At 46.3% G+C, this 17,993-nt stretch overlaps 1 protein-coding gene across 1 annotated transcript in view; it reads left to right on the top strand.

The window, feature by feature from the left end:
- Positions 1 to 17,993, top strand: part of LOC148474246 (uncharacterized) — a 424,182-nt gene that overhangs the window by 204,291 nt on the left and 201,898 nt on the right. Inside the window, exon 5 of the mRNA XM_088458892.1 lies at positions 9,983 to 10,260. Within this exon, the coding sequence (XP_088315018.1) occupies positions 9,983 to 10,260 (278 nt within the window). The remainder of the gene's footprint in view (positions 1 to 9,982; positions 10,261 to 17,993) is intronic.

Raw genomic sequence — 17,993 nt, forward strand, 5'->3', positions numbered from 1 at the left:
CCTAAGAGGAGCCTATAATTTAATTCGTATCCGTCCAGGCGATGAATGGAAAACGGCCTTCAACACCAGGGATGGGCACTATGAGTATCTCGTTATGCCCTTCGGCCTCTGTAATGCTCCGGCCGTCTTCCAGTTTTTCGTCAATGAAATCTTCCGGGACCTCTTGTACAAGTGTGTGGTTGTTTACTTAGACGACATTTTGATTTTTTCTCAAGACCTCCAAACTCATCGAGACCTGGTCAAACAAGTCCTTCTGAGGTTGCGGTCCAATCAACTGTTTTGCAAATTAGAGAAGTGTCTGTTTGAGGTCTCAAGTGTACCATTCCTGGGATACATTATCTCCGGAACAGGCCTTCAAATGGATTCGTCAAAACTACAAGCCAATCTTGATTGGTCTCTTCCTTCTTCCTTAAAATCCATTCAAAGATTCCTAGGATTTGCCAACTACTATCGCAAGTTTGTAAAAGGTTTCTCGACTCTGGTAGCTCCGATTACAGCCCTCACCCGCAAGGGAGCAGATCCAACTATATGGCCCGTCGAAGCTACCTCTGCATTTCAACTTCTTAAGCAAGCCTTCATCTCCGCTCCCATCTTAAAGCAACCAGACTCCACCCGGCCCTTTATCCTGGAGGTGGACGCATCCTCTGAAGGTGTCGGTGCAGTGCTCTCCCAGCGATTTAAAGATGAAAAACTTCATCCCTGTGGTTTCTTTTCCCGGAAGTTTTTGCCTGCAGAGAAGAACTACACCATTGGAGATCAAGAGTTACTCGCCATGAAACTTGCCCTCGAAGAATGGCGATATCTTCTAGAAGGAGCTCATTACCCCATTACCATTTTTACTGACCATAAGAACCTCCTTTATCTTAAATCTGCAAATTGCTTGAACCCTCGTCAAGCCCGGTGGGCAATGTTTTTCTCCAGATTTAACTTCAAAGTCTCCTATCGCCCCGGTTCACAAAACCTCAAAGCCGACGCACTCTCCCGTTCCATGACGAGCAACCCTGATCTACCCATGGAACAGCCCCAACCAATCTTGAATTCAGCTTTCTTCGCCTCTACCCAATTATCTTCTATACCCCCGGTTGGGAAGACTTTCGTCGCTCCGGAACTCCGCAAGAGGTTACTGCTTTGGGCTCATGCTTCCCGGTTCTCTGGTCACCTGGGTATGGATAAAACCCTAGAATTTATCCAGCGGTCCTATTGGTGGTCTTCAATGAAAAAGGACGTCAGGTCTTATGTGTCTTCATGCATCAAATGTGCCCAACACAAGATACCTTGGCGGGTTCCACACGTTCAACTCCAACCTCTTGCAATTCCATCTAAGCCATGGACTCACCTATCTATGGATTTCATCTCTGATCTTCCTCCATCTCGGGGCCACAACACAATTTGGGTTATCGTGGATCGTTTTTCTAAAATGGCTCATTTCATACCACTTACTGGGCTTCCGTCTGCACCTCTACTCGCCCAGAGCTTTATAAAAGAGATCTTCAAGCTCCACGGCCTTCCTCAAGAGATCATCTCCGACAGGGGAGTACAGTTCATAGCGAAGTTCTGGAGGTCACTCTGCTCAGCCCTTCAGGTAAAACTCAAATTTTCTACCGCTTATCATCCCCAGACCAACGGTCAGACCGAAAGGGTTAATCAAGACCTGGAACAGTTCCTGCGCACTTTTGTCTCCTCCTCCCAAGATGACTGGATTGAACTTCTTCCTTGGGCCGAATTTGCCCACAATAATCATTATCACACGTCCACCAGCTCAACTCCTTTTTTTACAGTTTTTGGTCAACATCCTCGAGTGCCAGATTTCCCTCTTCTTCCCACATTAGATGTGCCTGCAGCCAAAATGTCCCTTCAACGGTTCTCCAACATCTGGGAAAAGGTTAGTTCCTCTCTGACTAAAACGTCAGCCTGGTACAAGAGATTTGCTGACCGCCAAAGACGAGCGGTTCCAAATTTCCGACCTGGGGATATGGTCTGGCTCTCTACCCGAAACCTAAGACTCGGAGTACCCTCGATGAAATTTGCTCCGCGATTCATTGGTCCATTCCCAATCATCAAAGTCTTGAATCCTGTGGCTTACAAGTTAAAGCTTCCTCCATTTCTTCGCATTCCAAGTTCTTTCCATATTTCTCTTTTAAAACCACTAGTCTTAAACCGATTTCAGAAGGTCCAGCCTAAAGCTTCTAGTGTTCAAACACAGCAGGGAGAGGAGTTCGAAGTTGACAGAATCTTAGATTCCCATTGTCGATACAACCGTCTTCAATACCTCATCGACTGGAAGAATTATGGTCCGGAGGAACGAATCTGGATAAATGCCTCCGATGTCCATGCACACGGTCTGGTCAAAGCGTTCCATGTAAAATTTCCTCATAAACCAAGGAAGTGTCCGGTGGCCACTCTTGAAGAAGGGGGTACTGTCACACGCCTGCCTGGAGACCCCAGAATCAGACCCCGTCGCTTACCTGTGCGGGCGCTGACCCGCGCTGTCTTCCGGCTCCCGCGTTGTACGCTCCATCCTCTTCTCCCAAGGCAGTCTCCGCTGTTGTCCTCTGGAGGGTCCTGCTGCTGTGCTGCTCCCATGCCGGCTCCTGCTGACCGCTGGTCCCCACAGACTACCTCCAGGAAGCGCTGTCCTCTGGTCCATGGGCGCGGCCATCTTGGATTGCCCATGTGACCCCACTACCACCAATGTGGAGCCTTCTCCTTCTCTCTCAGCCTGTCAGCTCCCAGTGTCCACTATAAAATGATCCCCAATGCTCACACAAGTTTCCAGTGCAACTAGTTTCTTAGTTTAGCTAAGCAAGCCTTCCCACTGCGCTCCAGCCGCTCCACGTAGCCACTCAGCTACCAACGTCTACCCACGGCTATCCAGCCGCTCCACGTAGCCACTCAGCTACCAACGTCTACCCACGGCTAACCAGCCGCTCCACATAGCCACTCAGCTACCAACGTCTACCCACGGCTATCCAGCCGCTCCACGTAGCCACTCAGCTACCAACGTCTACCCACGGCTATCCAGCCACTCCACGTAGCCACTCAGCTACCAACGTCTACCCACGGCTAACCAGCCTCTCCACGTAGCCACTCAGCTACCAACGTCTACCCACAGCTATCCAGCCACTCCACGTAGCCACTCAGCTACCAACGTCTACCCACGGCTAACCAGCCACTCCACGTAGCCACTCAGCTACCAACGTCTACCCACGGCTATCCAGCCACTCCATGTAGCCACTCAGCTACCAACGTCTACCCACGGCTATCCAGCCGCTCCACGTAGCCACTCAGCTACCAACGTCTACCCATGGCTAACCAGCCACTCCACGTAGCCACTCAGCTACCATTGTCTACCCACGGCTATCCAGCCGCTCCACGTAGCCACTCAGCTACCAACGTCTACCCACGGCTAACCAGCCGCTCCACGTAGCCGCTCAGCTACCAACGTCTACCCACGGCTAACCAGCCACTCCACGTAGCCACTCAGCTACCAACGTCTACCCACGGCTATCCAGCCACTCCACGTAGCCACTCAGCTACCAACATCTACCCACGGCTATCCAGCCGCTCCACGTAGCCACTCAGCTACCAACGTCTACCCATGGCTATCCAGCCGCTCCACGTAGCCGCTCAGCTACCAACGTCTACCCACGGCTATCCAGCCGCTCCACGTAGCCTCTCAGCTACCAACATCTACCCACGGCTATCCAGCCACTCCACGTAGCCACTCAGCTACCAACGTCTACCCACGGCTATCCAGCCACTCCATGTAGCCACTCAGCTACCATTGTCTACCCACGGCTATCCAGCCGCTCCACGTAGCCACTCAGCTACCAACGTCTACCCACGGCTAACCAGCCGCTCCACGTAGCCGCTCAGCTACCAACGTCTACCCACGGCTAACCAGCCACTCCACGTAGCCACTCAGCTACCAACGTCTACCCACGGCTATCCAGCCGCTCCACGTAGCCACTCAGCTACCAACATCTACCCACGGCTATCCAGCCGCTCCACGTAGCCACTCAGCTACCAACGTCTACCCATGGCTATCCAGCCGCTCCACGTAGCCGCTCAGCTACCAACGTCTACCCACGGCTATCCAGCCGCTCCACGTAGCCTCTCAGCTACCAACATCTACCCACGGCTATCCAGCCACTCCACGTAGCCACTCAGCTACCAACGTCTACCCACGGCTATCCAGCCGCTCCACGTAGCCGCTCAGCTACCAACGTCTACCCACGGCTATCCAGCCGCTCCACGTAGCCACTCAGCTACCAACATCTACCCATGGCTATCCAGCTGCTCCACGTAGCCGCTCAGCTACCAACGTCTACCCACGGCTATCCAGCTGCTCCACGTAGCCACTCAGCTACCAACGTCTACCCTCGGCTATCCAGCCGCTCCACGTAGCTTCCTAGCTACCACGTTACTGCCGCATTCCTCAAACTCCTGTCAGTTCGCTGCACCCTCTCATGCGGAGAAACTTCATTAAGCCAAGTCTCCTCCAGCGAGCGTCTGCGCCAAGTAATACAGATCCAAGGCCCAGTCCGGGAAAAAAGCTCCTAAATTCCACGCTTGTGACACTCTTACCTCCAGGTGTGATAGTAACCTGCTCTTACCTCCAGGTGTGATAATAACCTACTCTTTCCTCCCAGGTGTGATAATATCCTGCTCTTTCCTCCCAGGTGTGATAATATCATACTCTTTCCTCCCAGGTATGATAATAACCTGTTCTTTCCTCCCAGGTGTGATAATATCCTGCTCTTTCCTCCCAGGTGTGATAATATCATACTCTTTCCTACCTGGTGTGATAATAACCTACTCTTTCCTCCCAGGTGTGATAATAACCTGCTATTTCCTCCCAGGTGTGATAATCTCCTGCTCTTTCCTCCCAGGTGTGATAATATCATACTCTTTCCTCCCAGGTGTGATTATAACCTACTCTTTCCTCCCAGGTGTGATAATATCCTGCTCTTTCCTCCCAGGTGTGATAATATCATACTCTTTCCTCCCAGGTGTGATAATAACCTGCTCTTTCCTCCCAGGTGTGATAATATCCTGCTCTTTCCTCCAGGTGTGATAATAACCTACTCTTTCCTCCCAGGTGTGATAATATCCTGCTCTTTCCTCCCAGGTGTGATAATATCCTACTCTTTCCTCCCAGGTGTGATAATAACCTGCTCTATCCTCCAGGTGTGATAATAACCTGCTCTATCTGCCAGGTGTTATAATATCCTGCTCTTTCCTCCAGGTGTGATAATAACCTGCTCTTTCCTCCAGGTGGATAAACAAAATGACTGTATAGGAGTGGAGAGGGTTAAACCTGCTAGGCTAGGGGCGGACCAGTGTGGGGAATCATGTGATAATTATGGCCTATGGGTTCTTAGGATTGTAGGTTTTAGCAGGGATATTAGAGTTTGTTGGAGGGAGTGGAGGAGTCTCGGGCAGGTGGGGATACTAATATGGGGGGGTCTGGTGCATGGTACCCAAATTCTGATCCCTTCCCTGGGTGCCGGTAGGCGGGCCCCGGGCGGCACCAGCAGACGCCTGTTAAGGGTAAATATTTTGCCATTAATAATGCCACCTGTCCCCAGGGCCAACGGTGTCATTTTCGACACCTTTGCTTGCATTGTAGTGGATCACACCCCTCCTCTAATTGCTTCCGGTTGTCGGCCCAACTGGTTACCAAGTTGGGAGGTGGAGCTATTCCCAAAGCCGGAGGTAGCGCAGGCACTAAATAGGGCCCCAACCCCTTTCCATTTGGGTGCTATGTCCAGGTGGCTAGGGTAGTACCCTAATAGACAGGATGCTGAATTTTGTTTTTCAGGTTCAAGTTGGGTTTTCGTTACCTGTTATAGGCAAAGTTCGAGTCAGTGCCCCAAGGAATTTACAATCTGCTCGAGTTTTTCCTGAAGTCCTTCAGGCAAAGATCGAGATAGAGGTTCAGTTAGGATGGATGGCGGGTCCCTTTGCATATCCTCCAGTGGGGAATCTGATTCTTTCCCCTGTGGGGAATACAGGAAAATTTTGGCTGATCCGGCATCTGTCTTATCCATCGGGGTCCTCGGTTAATGACGCTATACCTCCTGAATACTGTTCAGGAGGTATACATCAGTCTTTTGATGAAGCTTTCAGTATCGTAAGGGCATATGGATGCGGGGCCCTCATGGCTAGGATGGATGTTGAATCAGCCTTTCGTTTGCTCCCTTTGCACCCTGAATCGTTTAGGTTCATGGGTTTTCGCATGGGGGGGAATACTTCATAGACAAGTGCTTGCCTATGAGGTGTTCGATTTCCTGCGCATTTTTTTAAAATGAAGCACCTTCCTTCATTGGTGCTTGGATTTTTCTTGTGGGGATCATGGGATAGTGATGACTTCCTCTGCATGGGGCCCGCTGGTTCAGAGCGTTGTAACGAGCTACTTGGTTCCATGAGAGCGCTGTTTTTTCATTTTGGTATACCAATGGCAGACGAGAAGACAGAGGGTCCCCTCTCATGTTTGTCATTTTTAGGTATCGAGATTGATACCTTAGCCGGCTCCTGTCGTCTTCCGCGCGGTAAAGTTGACAAATTGCGAAAATCCATCCAAGGTTGAAGGGTTGCGCGTAAAATTTGTCTTCGGCAGGCCCAATCGCTTTTGGGTTGTATGAACTTTGCCTGTAGAGTTATACCAATGGGTAGGGCATTTTGCCGAAAGCTAGAGAGGGCCACTGCAGGGGTTTCCAAACCACACCATTTGATCCGTTTATCATCAGAAGTAAAAAGAGACCTGAAAGTTTGGGTTTCCTTTCTGGCAGATTTTGATGGGGTCAGGATCTGGTTATCCCCTCTTGTGGACAATGTGGATTTCCAGCTTTTTACTGACGCAGCAGGATCTTCGGAGTTCGGTTGCTACCTGAAGGGATCCTGGTGCATCGCAACTTGGCCGGAGGAGTGGATTCGTGCAGGTTTGACAAGATATATGCTGCTCTTGGAGTTGTTCCCAATAATGGTGGCCTTGGAGGTCTGGGGCGAGCACATCTGCAATTGCAGCATTTTGTCCAGAGGTGACAATCTGGGCGTGGTGCATGTGATAAATGGTCAGAGAGCAAAGTCTTTGCTGGTTTTGCGTGTGCTGGCGCAGGTGGTGCTTACCTTTTTACATCACAATGTGTTGTTTTGAGCTCAACACGTAACCAGGGTTGACAACGGGATTGCCGAGGTGCTGTCCAGATGTCAATGGGGTAGGTTTTCGTACACTGGCTCCTGATGTAGACGACGATGGTGTGCTGTGCCCCTCTTTTGTTTGGCAGGTTATCAAGCCGGCTTGGAGGGGTTAGCAGAACTGTCCATTGCCCCAGGAACCCTCAAGGCTTACCGACTGTCTTGGGAAGAGTGGGAAGTTTTTTCCCGTGGACAAGGCCTCGGTGGTAAGGGTCAGCATCAATTGATGCTTTCTTTTATTTGGCAGCTGTACATATCTGGCAGGTCAAGAGCAGTAGTCTCACGGTATCTGGCAGGTATTTTGTTTTTCTCCAAATTGAAGGGAATCCCTGACCTTACAAGGAGTTTTGTCATCACAAAGGCCTTGAAAGGATGGGCGCGCATTGAGCTGGTTACCCCCGATAAGATGGCCCATAGACATTTCCTTGTCACCATCTATCCTAGAAGTGGATTGCGGACGTGGCGGTTTCCGTTTTCGAAACGCTTTTGTTTGAGTTAGCTTTTTCCATGGCTTTTCATGGTGCTTTCCGGGTGTCAGAATTAGTTGCTCCCTCCAAGTGGAGGGATTCAACTATGCTTCGTTCGGATGTGAAGGTGGGTGAGAGGTCCTAGCTGTGCAGATTGCGTCGTTCTAAGACCGATCAGTTAGGCAGGGGTCGCTGGATAACATTGGTCCCCTCGGCGGATGGTCAAATTTGTCCGGTCGGCTTGGCCACTCGTTATGCATCGGTTAGACCCTCAGTGGAGGGCTCATGGCTGATGCATTGCGGTGGGATTCCACTGACAAAAATTTCAGTTTAGCTGGATGCTGCAGCGATGTCTTTGCAGCATGGGCCTCTCACCAGGGGAGTTCGGCACGCATTCATTTCGAATCGGTGCTGCCACTTCCGCCGCTGCTGCGGGATTTCCTGAGTCAGAGATTCAGGCTCTGGGCAGGTGGAAATCAGCCAGCTATAAGTGTTACATTCGGCCAAATCGTTGAGGTTTAATGTTGGGCATGCATGTTACTTATGGTTTGTTATGTGTCTATGAAGTTTCATTGGTCCTGGTCTTGTCTGTTCTTACCCTGTCTTTCCTACTCGGGGATTAGCTACTCACCATTGATTTCAGTGGGAGTCTGGAGAGAGTTGACGATTTTTTTACCTGATCTGACGGACTTAATTCAGCTATTTGATTTACTATGATAATTATATGTCCCTCAGCAGGTTTTACGTTTTCTATCCGGTCGAGTTAATTTGTGTTATCCCTAATCCCCCCCCTGCCTTTTTATTGTTTTAACCTATCCTCTTGTGTCTTCATGTCGCTTCAGATTGGCACAGAAGCTTGTTGATCTTTAAAGATTCAGAACAAAATTATTCTTTTTGGCAGATCCTCACTAATATGTTCCCCGTTAGATATACATTATTAAATATGCTAAGATTTTTACAATAACTTTAATCTTTTCTTTGTTTTTCCCTCATTTATAGGAATGGCTAGTGATGATTGTACTGTATGGATAGTTGGCCATTCATTTGTTTTTGGGCAGCTCAGTTCATGACCGCGCAGTAGGTGCCATTGTTTCCGGGATCTAGTGGATTTAGATGGCTAGGGATCAGAGGTATGTTGAGGGAGAGCCTTAAGCCTACACTTTTGCAGCAGGTTCAGCAGTATGGCTTGCCGAGAGTCTTGGTGATACATCTAGGCGGCAATGATCTGGGCAAGAGGACATCTCTGGAGTTATGGCATGCGGTGGTGGATGATTTGGGTCAGATTATGATGGCTTGGCCATCTTGCAAAATAGTCTTGTCTTTCATGGTCCCTAGATTGTTGGCGTGGTGTGGTTGATGGCAGAGCCATTGATGAAGCTCGGAAAAAAGTGAACTTGGCTGTTTCAAAATATGTGTTGAGAAATGGCGGGGCGGTGGTCAGACATCCTAGGATTAAATTTAGGTATACTTACCTTTTTCGGTCTGACGTGGTGCACTTAGCTAAGGAAGGTTTGGTTCTTTTTCTTGAGGATCTGTTTGAGGTTGTGGTTTCTGTGCATTAGTTCTATGGTGGCGGTGCAAAGTTTCTGTTAGCAGAACCTTGCTTTTGGCGGGAAAGAATGCCAGGTTACTTATTAGCGCTGTGAATATTGGTTTACTTTTTGTTTCACTCACCTTCGTTGACTGTTAAAGTCTGCTGGACCCCCCCGCCAGGGGCAGCATCATGACCTTTCTGGGTGGGTAGTCAAGGTAGAAGGCATGAGTGTTGTGGTTGGAGTGTTTATAGTGTTAGGCTTGGGCTGTTGTTAGCCATTCTTTCTTTGCCACCATATTTAAATTAATGAATTAATTACTAAAATTAATTAAATTATCTGTTAATTAAATAAAATAGCTAACAAATTCGGCCAAATACAAGTCTCTGTGTCTTTATTTCAATTGAGTATGTTTTATTGTCAATGATTCACGCACTGGTCAATCCTCAGACGATGGGAGGTTTATGATGATAACCTGCTCGTTCCTCCTGGTGTGATAATAACCTGCTCTTTCCTCCAGGTGTGATAATAACCTGCTCTTTGTTTCCAGGTGTGATAATAACCTGCTCTTTGTTTCCAGGTGTGATAATAACTTGCACTTTCCTCCAGGTGTCATAATAACTTGCTCTTTCCTCCAGGTGTCATAATAACCTGCTCTTTCCTCCAGGTGTGATAATAACCTGCTCTTTCCTCCAGGTGTGATAATAATCTGCTCTTTCCTCCAGGTGTGATAATAACCTGCTCTTTCCTCCAGGTGTGATAATTATCTGCTCTTTTCTCCAGGTGTGATAATAACCTGCAATTGGCCAAATCAGAGTCCAGGTCATGCTCTCAAACACTCAGACAAATACACACATCTCTGTCTCAAACTGAGAATAAACTCCGTACAACTAGCAATAATTTATCAAACAAGGAAAGAGAACTCTCTGGCACAAACCGAGACCTACAGAGAGCTAAAGATGATCTATATCAAAGTCTCCGATTTGCAGAAGAACAGAAGAAGAGCCTCACTGAGGAGAGACAGAAGCTGAGCGATGCCGCCAAATGTTTCCACAATAGCTGTGAGTATGAGGAGTATGTGTACATGTGTGTATGGGAGTATGAGGAGTATGTGTACATGTGTGTATGGGAGTATGTGTACATGTGTGTATGGGAGTATGAGGAGTATGTGCACATGTGTGTGTATGTGAGTATGAGGAGCATGTGTACATATGTGTGTATTTGAGGATGAGGAGTATGTATACATGTGTGTGTGTAAGAGAGTATGTGTACATGTGTGTATGGGAGTATGTGTACATGTGTGTGTATTTGAGTATGAGGAGTATGTGTACATGTGTGTGTATGTGAGTATGAGGAGTATGTGTATATATGTGTGTAAGGGAGTATGTGTAAATGTGTGTATGGGAGTATGTGTACATGTGTGTATGGGAGTAGGAGGAGTATGTGTACATGTGTGTGTATTTGAGTATGAGGAGTATGAGTACAGGTGTGTGTATGGGAGTATGTGTACATGTGTGTATGGGAGTATGTGTACATGTGTGTGTATTTGAGTATGAGGAGTATGTGTACATGTGTGTATGGGAGTATGAGGAGTATGTGTACATGTGTGTGTATGGGAGTATGTGTACATGTGTGTATGGGAGTATGTGTACATGTGTGTATGGGAGTATGAGGAGTATGTGTACATGTGTGTATGAGGAGTATGTGTACATGTGTGTATGGGAGTATGACGATTGTGTGTACATGTGTGTATTGGAGTATGAGTTGTGTGTGTACATGTGTGTATGGGAGTATGAGGAGTATGTGTACATGTGTGTAAGGGAGTATGAGTACATGTGTGTATGGGAGTATGAGGAGTATGTGTACATGTGTGTGTGTCTGGGAGTATGTGTACATGTGTGTATGGGAGTATGAGGAGTATGTGTACAAGTGTGTGTATTTGAGTATGAGGAGTATGTGTAGATGTGTGTGTATGGGAGTATGAGGAGTATGTGTACATGTGTGTGTATGGGAGTATGAGGAGTATGTGTACATGTGTGTATGGGAGTATGAGGAGTGTGTGTATGAGAGTATAAGGAGTGTGTGTACATGTGTGTATGGGAGTAGGAGGAGTGTGTGTACATGTATGTAAGGGAGTATGAGGAGTATGTGTACATGTGTGTATGGGAGCATGAGTACATGTGTGTATGGGAGTATGAGGAGTATGTGTACATGTGTGTGTATGGGAGTATGTGTACATGTGTGTATGGGAGTATGAGGAATCTGTGTATTAGAGTATGAGGAGTATGTGTACAAGTGTGTGTATGTGAGTATGAGGAGTATGTGTTCATATGTGTGTATTTGAGTATGAGGAGTATGTGTAGATGTGTGTGTATGGGAGTATGAGGAGTATGTGTACATGTGTGTATGGGAGTATGTGTACATGTGTGTATGTGAGTGTGAGGAGTAAGGGCCTGATTCAGAGCTGGACGCTATTTGTGCTCACTCGTTCAGAAAAAGGGGCTGGCTATTCAAATGAACCGTTCGCTCTTTGCGGTCTGTTCACGCCTCTATGTCTGAATGAGCGAACAAAACTTGCGGTCGTTTTTTGGATAACTACGGCCCCTGGCCGATCGCATCCTACGTCATGCCCGCCATTTATTAGATTAATCGAGTACATCGACCGGCGTATGAACTGCTCGCTATTCTTGTGGTTGGTTTTTCCTACCACAATCTTGCGAGTAGTTCTGACTATAAAATAACCCAGTGACGTGGTCAATGACGCTGCTATATTAATTATGCACACCCATAAAACGCCCGTTTTGACCTTTAAGCACTCCTGCGTTCTGATCTCCACTCCCCGTTTTCAAGCACCTTCCCCTGTTACCACCCACATACGCCTCATTCTGTCACTCATATTAGCAGGCATTTGCTATTTAGCGAACAAACGATTTTCGGCCCACTGACTGGTTCGCGCATGCGTACTACGATCCATACGCATGCGCAGTTGGGAAAGCATCGCTCCGAACGAATGAGCGGACGCTTACGAGCGGCTCTGAATCAGGCCCTAAGTGTACATGTATGTGTATGGGAGTATGAGGAGCATGTGTATATATGTATGAGGAGTATGTGTGTGTATGTGAGTATGAGGAGTATGTGTATATGTGTGTGTATGTGAGTTTGAGGAGTATGTGTATATGTGTGTGTATGTGAGTATGAGGAGTATGTGTAGATGTGTGTGTATGGGAGTATGAGGAGCATGTGTAGATGTGTGTGTATGGGAGTATGAGGAGCATGTGTAGATGTGTGTGTATGAGGAGTATGTTTATATGTGTGTGTATGTGAGTATGAGGAGTATGTGTATATGTGTGTGTATGAGGAGTATGTGTGTGTATGTGAGTATGAGGAGTATGTGTGTGTATGTGAGTATGAGGAGTATGTGTGTGTATGGGAGTATGAGGAGTATGTGTATATGTGTGTGTATGTGAGTATGAGGAGTATGTGTATATGTGTGTGTATGGGAGTATGAGGAGCATGTGTAGATGTGTGTGTATGGGAGTATGAGGAGCATGTGTAGATGTGTGTGTATGTGAGTATGAGGAGTATATGTGTGTATGTGAGTATGAGGAGTAAGTGAGTATGAGGAGTATGTGTATATGTGTGTGTATGGGAGTATGAGGAGTATGTGTGTGTATGTGAGTATGAGGAGTATGTGTGTGTATGGGAGTATGAGGAGTATGTGTAGATGTGTGTGTATGAGGAGTATGTGTATATGTGTGTGTATGTGAGTATGTGTGTGTATGTGAGTATGAGGAGTATGTGTGTGTATGGGAGTATGAGGAGTATGTGTAGATGTGTGTGTATGGGAGTATGAGGAGTATGTGTATATGTGTGTGTATGAGGAGTATGTTTATATGTGTGTGTATGTGAGTATGAGAAGTGTGTGTATATGTGTGTGTATGGGAGTATGAGGAGTATGTGTGTGTATGTTAGTATGAGGAGTATGTGTGTGTATGTGAGTATGAGGAGTATGTGTGTATGGGAGTATGAGGAGTATGTGTATATGTGTGTGTATGGGAGTATGAGGAGTATGTGTATATGTGTGTGTATGGGAGTATGTGTAGATGTGTGTGTATGTGAGTATGAGGAGTATGTGTAGATGTGTGTGTATGTGAGTATGTGTAGATGTGTGAGTATGAGGAGTATGTGTGTGTATGGGAGTATGAGGAGTATGTGTAGATGTGTGTGTATGGGAGTATGAGGAGTATGTGTATATGTGTGTGTATGGGAGTATGAGGAGTATGTGTATATGTGTGTGTATGAGGAGTATGTTTATATGTGTGTGTATCTGAGTATGAGGAGTGTGTGTATATGTGTGTGTATGGGAGTATGAGGAGTATGTGTGTGTATGTGAGTATGAGGAGTATGTGTGTGTATGTGAGTATGAGGAGTATGTGTGTATGGGAGTATGAGGAATATGTGTAGATGTGTGTGTATGGGAGTATGAGGAGTATGTGTAGATGTGTGTGTATAGGAGTATGTGTAGATGTGTGTATGTGAGTATGAGGAGTATGTGTAGATGTGTGTGTATGGGAGTATGTGTAGATGTGTGTGTATGTGAGTATGAGGAGTATGTGTAGATGTGTGTGTATGTGAGTATGAGGAGTATGTATGTGTATGGGAGTATGTGTAGATGTGTGTGTATGGGAGTATGTGTATATGTGTGTGTATGGGAGTATGAGGAGCATGTGTAGATGTGTGTGTATGTGAGTATGAGTAGTATGTACATGTGTGTATGTGAGTATGAGGAGTATGGGGGTCATTCAGACCTGCTCGTTGATGTTGATGTTCCCTACTGCGCATGCGCATGACGAAGGGAGCTCCGTCGTGTGCATGCTCGAGACCCGGACTGCGACAGCCAAGCTGTCACTCCGGGTCTCGCACCAAAGGGGGCGTGCTGTCGATGTTGATTGACAGCACACCCACTTTGGTGGGCGTGCCGGGGGCGTGCCTGCCAGACGGAGGCATTACAATGGGAACGTCTACCGTCTGAAGCCGGCCCCACTGACATCACTAGTGATGTCAGTGGGAGTGATTTTGGCTCTGATAGAGCCAAAATCACTCCAGGGCTTGTGGCAGGGAGACCCTACCACAGGGTCTCCATCGCAAGTCCGATGGTCACGACGGTCAAGACCATCGCGACCATCTTTTTGGCCGCTCGCATATGCTGTGGGTGGTAACCCACAGCTATACGAGCGGCCAGGAGGCCGCTCCATTTTCATGGAGGAGGGCCCTGATTCAGAGCGAGCGCTCTGGTCAGAGCGTTCAGCTCTGTATCAGGCCCAATGTGTATATGTGTGTATGTGAGTATGAGGAGTATTTGTACTAGGGGTGTGCACCGGCCACTTTTCGTGTTTTGTGTTTTGGTTTTGGATCTGGATATTTCTTCGTGTTTTGGATCTGGATTGGTTTTGCCAAAACCACTCTTCCGTGTTTTGGGTTCTGGGTTTTGTGTTTTGGATCTGTATTTTTTTGAAAAAAAGCATAAAAACAGCTAAAATCACAGAATTTGTAGGTTTTTCTGCATCCATGCTATTATTAACCTCAATAACCTTAATTTCCACTCATTTCCAGTCTATTCTGAACACCTCACAATAGTGTTTTTGTATCCAAAAGGTTGCACTGAGGTAGCTGGATGGCTATGCTAAGCGACACAAGTGGGCGGCACAAACACGTGACCCATCTAGGCGTGAAACTGCAGTGGCAGACAGGATGGCAGTTTGAAAAACTAGGCCCCAAACAGTACATACTGCAAAGAAAAAAAAGAGATGCAAGATGGAATTGTCCATGGGCCCTCCCACCCACCCTTATGTTGTATAAACAGGACATGCACACTTTAACAAACCAATCATTTCAGCGCCAGGGTCTGCCACCCGACTGTGGCTGAAATGATTGGTTCGTTTGGGCCCCCACAAAACAAGCTGGCAATTAATCTGTCCCTGCACAAACTGGCTCTACGGAGGCAAGATGTCGTCCTCATCCTCCTCATCCACCGATTCCTCACCCTCTTCAGTGTTGTGTACATCCTCATCCTCACAGATTATTAAATCGTCCCCGCTGGAATCCACAACCACAGGTCCCTCTGTACGTTCTGGAGGCTGGTCTCCCTGGAAGAGTTGATAATTCATTTTATGAACATCATCTTCTCCACATTTTGTGGAAGCAACCACCTACGCCTTTCGCTGACAAGGTTCCCGGCTGCACTAAACACTCTTTCGGAGTACACACTGGAGGGGGGGCAACTCAGGTAAAATAGAGCCAGTTTGTACAGGGACCTCCAAATTGCTTCTTTTTCCTGCCAGTACAGGTACGGACTGTCTGACATGCCTACTTGGATTCTGTCACCGATGTAATCCCTTAACAGACAGAAACACGCTTGTCGCTGCTGCTTTAAGGATGCAGGTGCGGCTACAGCCCACACATTTCACAAAGACCGAAAAAAAAGAAGAATTTTTTTATTATTTGTGGAGCGCACTTTGAGGGTTACACCACCCTTTAACAGACAGATGCATGCTTGTCGCTGCTGCTTTAAGGATGCAGGTGCGGCTACAGCCCACACATTTCACAAAGACAGAAAACAAAAGAAGAATATTTTTATTGTTTTGTGGAGCACACTTTGAGGGTTACACCACCCTTTAACAGACAGACGCACGCTTGTCGCTGCTGCTTTAAGGATGCAGGTGTGGCTACAGCCCACACATTTCACAAAGACAGAAAAAAATAGAATCATATTTTTATTGTTTGTGGAGCGCACTTTGAGGGTTACACCACCCTTTAACAGACAGACGCACGCTTGTCACTGCTGCTTTGAGGACAGTATCATATGCAGTGACAGTAGACTTGTCAGATATTGTTGGCACGTCCTTCAGTCCGGACCAGATGTCCAAACCGGCCCTTGACTTATGACACAGGCGCAAGCTTGGTGCTGCTACTGTGTTGATGCACGTGCTTGTGTGTATATATGTATGAGGAGTATGTGTATATGTGTATGTATGAGGAGTATGTGTATATGTGTGTGTATGAGGAGTATATTTATATGTGTGTGTATGGGAGTATGAGGAGTATGTGTACATGTGTGTGTATGAGGAGTATGTGTATATGTGTGTGTATGAGGAGTATGTTTATATGTGTATGTATAGGAGTATGAGGAGTATGTGTATATGTGAGTATGAGGAGTATGTGTATATGTGTGTGTATGGGAGTATGAGCAGTATGTGTGTGTATGTGAGTATGAGGAGTATGTGTGTGTATATATGTATGAGTATGAGGAGTATGTGTATATGTGTGTGTATGAGGAGCATGTGTGTGTATATATGTATGAGTATGAGGAGTATGTGTGTGTATATATGTATGAGGAGTATGTGTATATGTGTATGTATGAGGAGTATATGTATATGTGTATGTATGAGGAGTATGTGTATATGTGTGTATGAGGAGTATGTTTATATGTGTGTGTATGGGAGTATGAGGAGTATGTGTATATGTGTGTGTATGGGAGTATGAGGAGTATGTGTATATGTGTGTGTATGGGAGTATGAGGAGTATGTGTATATGTGTGTGTATGGGAGTATGAGGAGTATGTGTGTGTATGGGAGTATGAGGAGTATGTGTATATGTGTGTGTATGGGAGTATGAGGAGTATGTGTATATGTGTGTGTATGAGGAGTATGTGTATATGTGTGTGTGTATGAGGAGTATGTGTGTGTATGTGAGTATGAGGAGTATGTGTATATGTGTGTGTATGTGAGTGTGAGGAGTATGTGTATATGTGTGTGTATGAGGAGTATGTGTATATGTGTGTGTATGAGGAGTATGTGTATATGTGTGTATGTGAGTTTGAGGAGTATGTGTATATGTGTGTGTATGTGAGTATGAGGAGTATATGTGTGTGTATGTGAGTATGTGTATATGTGTGTATGTGAGTATGAGGAGTATGTGTATATGTGTGTGTATGTGAGTATGAGGAGTATATGTGTGAGTATGAGGAGTATGTGTATATGTGTGTGTATGTGAGTATGAGGAGTATGTGTATATGTGTGTGTATGTGAGTATGAGGAGTATTTGTGTGTGTATGTGAGTATGAGGAGTATGTGTATATGTGTGTGTATGTGAGTGTGAGGAGTATGTGTATATGTGTGTGTATGTGAGTATGAGGAGTATGTGTATATGTGTGTGTATGTGAGTATGAGGAGTATATGTGTGTGTATGTGAGTATGAGGAGTATGTGTATATGTGTGTGTATGTGAGTATGAGGAGTATATGTTTGTGTATGTGAGTATGAGGAGTATGTGTATATGTGTGTGTATGTGAGTGTGAGGAGTATGTGTATATGTGTGTGTATGTGAGTGTGAGGAGTATGTGTATATGTGTGTGTATGTGAGTGTGAGGAGTATGTGTATATGTGTGTGTATGTGAGTATTAGGAGTATGTGTATATGTGTGTGTATGTGAGTATGAGGAGTATATGTGTGTGTATGTGAGTATGAGGAGTTTGTGTATATGTGTGTGTATGGGAGTATGAGGAGTATGTGTATATGTGTGTGTATGTGAGTATGAGGAGTATGTGTATATGTGTGTGTATGTGAGTATGAGGAGTATGTCTATATGTGTGTATGTGAGTATGAGGAGTATGTGTGTGTAAGTGAGTGTGAGGAGTATGTGTATGTGTGTGTGTATGGGAGTATGAGGAGTATGTGTATATGTGTGTGTATGGGATAATGTGTGTGTATGGGAGTATGAGGAGTATGTGTATATGT

This window comes from Taudactylus pleione, unplaced genomic scaffold, assembly GCF_031769625.1.
Source record: "Taudactylus pleione unplaced genomic scaffold, aTauple2 ptg000862l, whole genome shotgun sequence".
Taxonomy (NCBI): domain Eukaryota; kingdom Metazoa; phylum Chordata; class Amphibia; order Anura; family Myobatrachidae; genus Taudactylus; species Taudactylus pleione.